The sequence below is a fragment of the Crocodylus porosus genome, unplaced genomic scaffold, assembly GCF_001723895.1.
Source record: "Crocodylus porosus isolate Cpor-Errol unplaced genomic scaffold, CroPor_comp1, whole genome shotgun sequence".
Lineage (NCBI taxonomy): Eukaryota > Metazoa > Chordata > Crocodylia > Crocodylidae > Crocodylus > Crocodylus porosus.
The window spans coordinates 270,391,962-270,396,870 of NW_017728886.1; the positions used below are offsets into that span (position 1 = coordinate 270,391,962).

General features: G+C 48.2%; 1 protein-coding gene across 2 annotated transcripts in view; it reads left to right on the top strand.

Moving 5' to 3' along the window:
• Positions 1-4,909, top strand: part of LOC109322685 (putative IQ motif and ankyrin repeat domain-containing protein) — an 81,867-nt gene that overhangs the window by 3,345 nt on the left and 73,613 nt on the right. The window contains exon 3 of one of the 2 annotated variants that reach the window (XM_019553774.1): positions 1,622-1,738. In XM_019553774.1, coding sequence (XP_019409319.1) covers positions 1,622-1,738 — 117 coding nt within the window. Of the gene's footprint in view, positions 1-1,621; positions 1,739-4,909 lie in introns of those variants that run through there. The other variant, XM_019553781.1, reaches the window with a different exon arrangement.

A 4,909-nucleotide genomic window follows, 5' to 3' on the forward strand; every position in this document is an offset into this window, starting at 1 on the left:
TTGCCGGGGTCATCTGACCCCGGTGCTCTTTCCTGCCAAGGCAGGGGGTCGGACTAGATGATCTACCTAGGTCCCTTCCGACTCTAGCTACTATTAAACTATGAAACTATGACAAGTGACATGGGTGACACTGTGTGTGTTAAGGTGCAGCAGGGTGAAAGCTGCAGTGATGGCCCCTGCTGTGGCCATGAGGCCTGCCAGCTGTCAAGGAGATAGGTGCAGGCAGGGTTCTGGGGCCCTACATCGGTAGCTACTGACAGGCAAAACTCATGTCATGGGTGCTTGTGCAGCTGACTGTCTGTCTTGGGGTAGATGATTATCTGTATTGATTATTTCTTCTCCTTAGTGTGGGGTTTTGTAGGTGTTAATTGTTGCTAATTAAATGGCTACATTAGCTAGCAACTGTGTATTGAGCTGGTCCCTGAGTGAGTCATGATTGATTGGTAACTGGTAACACAGTAATTTAGCAGCCAGGCCTGCAGTAGTTCCTGCCCTCCAAGACAGACACAGTTGCACAGGCACCCATATCATGAGTTTTGCCTGTCAGCAGATATTAGTGCAGGGCCCCAGAGCCCCCCCTGCACCTATCTCCTTGACAGCTTGCAGGCTTTGTGGCCTCACCAGGGGCCATCATCCCTGCAGTTTTCACCCCCCTGTGGTGTAACACATAGACGTGATAAGAGTTTTGCTTTCAAGAGTTTGGGGTGCAGTTTCCCCCAAACCCCTGCAACTCCAACTGCACTTTGGCTTTTCTGATTTCATCCCTGCATGCCCAAGCAATACTCTTATACTCCTCCCTAGCTGTTTGTCCAAATTTCTACTTCTTGGAAGCTTCCTTTTTGTGTTTTAGCTTACTAAAGAGTTTCCTGCTAAGCCAAGCTGGTCTTCTCCCATACTTGCCAGTCTTCCTGCACTCTCAGTAAGGCTTAAGACCTGAAAAAGAATTGATCCTTCTGGGATTGTGCTAGTGGGAGGTCTGATGGTACTGGTGTAATTTCCCACTACCAGCCTTTGGGTGCATCACTCCAGGAAAGACCAGACCCTTTTAGCCCATTCCCCTGCACTCTCTCTCAGGGGAATAGCAGTGTCTTGGCTGTTCTCTGTAGTTGCTCCTCAGCCTCAAAACTCCCTTCCTCTTGAGGCCTGCCAGAGCCCATATCTGGACATTCTACCTTTCTGTTTGGGCAGGCATTTAGCCAGCAAAGCTAGGCTGAGAAGTTTAGTGGGTATATGCTTATTTATTTTGTAATTTTGTGTTGTCTATTCTAGTTGCTTTTTAAAGTTGTTCTGTTTCTTTTTCTGCAAGTCCCCTGAGCATTTGTTGGGTTGGCAACATATAAATGGCATGTACAAATAAATAAATATCTAATGATTTAATGTGGAATGCTAAAGGTGAAGCCAGAATTATAAAAATGGTCTTTCCTCTGTGTAAGAAAACTTCAAGAGGTCATTAATGTTGTCACAAATGTTGTTCCATGTCCTTATCTGACTATTGTTAGTGGATTTGTGGGTGTTTAGCATTTGTGGAAATTGGACCAGTTACAGATTTACATGCTTGTTTTAGGCAACATGTAGGCTCTGATAAAATGACTGAACTTTTAAAATTTTCATCTGCCCCTAGCATTAGCACACCATACTGAGGGGAAAGGCACAGCTAAACAAACAAGCAGCTGCAAGCTCCCAAGGACATCAAACAGCAATCACAATAAGTCAGCTCCTACCAGCATCCCAGATGAAGGTATGTGCAGAATGGGGTTAAACTAAGTGTTCTTGAATATATCAGTCATCTTCCCTTGACTCAGCATTCTGTAATCTGGTCAGAAGGATTTTCTTCAGTATTCTCTCTCTATAAAGCTGCACTAGTTTAACTAAGGGTGTGATTTTTAAACAGCTTTTATTTAAACCAATCTGTAAAACTCTATATAAACTGCTTTTTAATGCACTTTATATCTGGTTTATACATTCATAAAGATTTGAGTGAGCTAAATTATTATAGGCTTGGTTTAGAACCATAGGGTTGGAAGTGACCTTGAGGCTTATCTAATCCAGGGGTGACCTATCTGCTGCATGTGTGCCACAGGTGGCACAGGCAGCCCCCATATGTGGCATGCAGCACATTGGGGAAGGGAGAGGCATCACAGTGGCAGATTGTGCAGGAAGCAGAAAACAGATCAGCAGATTGGACAGGAGAATGGGATCAGAATGGGACTCAGAGATGGTAGGAGGGTTAATTTGTGGCACACCTGCCAAAAAGGTTGGTCCCCCCACTGATCTAGTCTAACCCTCTGCATAATTGCAGGATTCTCAGGCACCTCTCTGGTCACTGAAGAACATCCAGGTTGTTTTGCATCAAGTTAAGTAATTTAGGCCCCCTCTATACATTACAGTATTATGCAATTACCTGGTTAATTGTGCAATTAATGGAGACGAGCTACACATGCAAAGTACCTATCATGTCATAAAAAGTCCAACTAGCTGTAAAGTTAGTACACATTTTTGAGGTCTAACTTTAGAGCTGGTTGGTACTCAGCTTCAGTTTGCACATGAAGCAGGGTCTGTCCCTGCAGCTGAGAGCCCTGCAGCTGAGAACTTACAATTGAGGGTGTGAAGAAATCCCCCTCTCTCTGCCCCTCATTGGATCAGCCCAGGGGACCCGTGTGTGTCTCTCTCTGCTTGCTTTCTTTTTGGTTCAGGCTGGGCAACCAGGTGACCTGGCCACACAAATTCCTAGGGGGAGAGGGAAGCTTTCGCTCTTCCTGGCTGCAAGCATTTTGGAACACCACACACCACATGCCCCTGTGATTTTCTGTAAGTAAAACCCTGGAAACTGGCTGGGAGTTAGGAATTATGTTTAAGCCAGTCGCTTCTTAAAAGGATGACTGTGTCTAATGACATGTAAAAGATTCACATTACTTATGTTTGCTCAAAGTGTATTCTGACTTCCTTTGTTCTAACCCCCTGCTCCCCACCGCCGATCAATAAAGGTATTGGGTTACAGCATACCTTGCTATGTTACTGAGGAGAGGAAGAAAAGCCTTTTGCTTCCAGCTTGTCCAGAGGAGTTTGTCTGTTTATTTTCCCTCAGTTCTATCTGATGCTATTTTGGGATGCTTTGGGCTGAAAGAAGCACCCAGAAATATTACTGTGGGCAAAGCACCCCCAAGGTTCACAGGGTGTGTGTGCACAGAACCCTACCAGCGACCAGTGCCCAGGTGGTGGCAGCTTTATGCCAGGCTTACAGGTGTTCTCCAGGAAGCGGGACAGACAGCTGTAGGCTCCCTGTGGGAGACTCCCAAAGTGAGGTTATTGGGCCTGGCTCAGTGATGTGGGTGGCTCTGCATAGTATCACCCCCCTACTGTGCTGCCACAGAGGGGACTCAGCTGTGGCAGCACCCTATGGCTGCTGGGATGGAGAGTCCTGCAGCTATGGGACTCTCCATCCTGGTGGCCATTGGGTGCTGCCATGCCTGCATGTCCTGTCAGTTACATGACTTGCAAATGTAGGGGCTTGCTAATTTTCAGTGCAGGGGGAGTCCAGGATGGCGATGGCATGGCTGGAGGTGCTGTTCCTGTTTTAAATTATTTAAAATTAAACTTGTATGCCAGTCAGCTGTGTAGCCTGCTGTCTCCTGTCGGTGGGTGTTGCTCCCTGAGGTGCTCCTTATCTAATCCTTCTGTAACAGAGAGACTAATACTTCTACTGTAAGGGAAAACCTGTAGCAGACAGGGAGCAGAATAAAGGTCAGCTACAAAGGAGTAGGTGGCAGGAAAGTACTATTCCCTAGGCAGAGAGCTGCATGTTAAAGAGAAGGGGATCATCTGCAGCTGGTTAAGGGAGCATTGCTCAGAGCAAGGTGGCTTCAGGAAGGCAGGCAATTAGATGTCAAGGCTAGAAGTGCTTAGTGTAGGGGTAGCTCTGCTACCATGAGACAAGAGGGTAGAGTCTAGGCAGGTTACAAGGAGGCAGTGGTAGCAGTATATGTAAGCTCCCTTGTAAACTGGATGGCAGGTCCTGATGAGCAATCCCTGCAAAGAAAGAAGAGTCCCTGATGTGCAGGGGTGGGGCTTAGGGAATATAAAGGCCCAGAGCTTGAGCTAGAGGTCAGTTTGGCCTTCCAGGCAGCCAGGGAAGTAGCTCGGCTCTAAGGGATGGAATAGTTGCCCAAGAGGGGTGAGATGCAAGGTCAGGGACCCATAGCCCAGAGGGGTGGCACTACAGCCTGAGAGGCGCAAGAACTGGGGCCACAGACTTGTAGCCAAAAGGGGCCAAGTATAGACTGGACCAGGGAGCCCACAGCCCAAGGGGCAAGAACTGGGGCCAGAGGCCTGTAGTCCGTTAGGCAATAGTACAACAGGACAGTAACCTGGGGAAATAGCAAGAGAACAACTGCGGTGCCAGCTCTGCTGCCACAGGCCATCCTGCAGGCTGGTAAGGAAAGCAAGTTAGAGTGCACCTGCAGGCTTCCCAGGGAGTCACATGTCTGGAAGGGGGCAGGGCTCTGGGGCATATAAACCCTGGCCAGAGACAGAGTAAAGTCTGGCCCTGGAAGCTGAAGGGAAAGGAACTGTGCAGGGTGCTGACTGCTGCTGAATGACTGTGAGCATGCTTTGCCTGGAGACAGCAAGTGAAGGGGCTGGGGAACTAGCAGTGGACTAGGGCCCAAGGCTGAGTAGGAGTTTTTGTATCCAGCCAGGGGTCTTAAGGTTTAGTTATAGCCAGCGTGCTTATATGTTGTGTCTCGTGTTTTTGAGTTGTGGTTTGCGTGGGACTACAAAGGGATGAGAGGAGATCCCAGTGGTGTCCAAGGGGCTGCGGGTGAGGGGGCTGCGGGTGATGGGCCACCTGGGAGACAGTGATCATCGCTTGCTGGAATTCACCATCCAGCGTAAGGTGGCAAAGGGCTGCAGC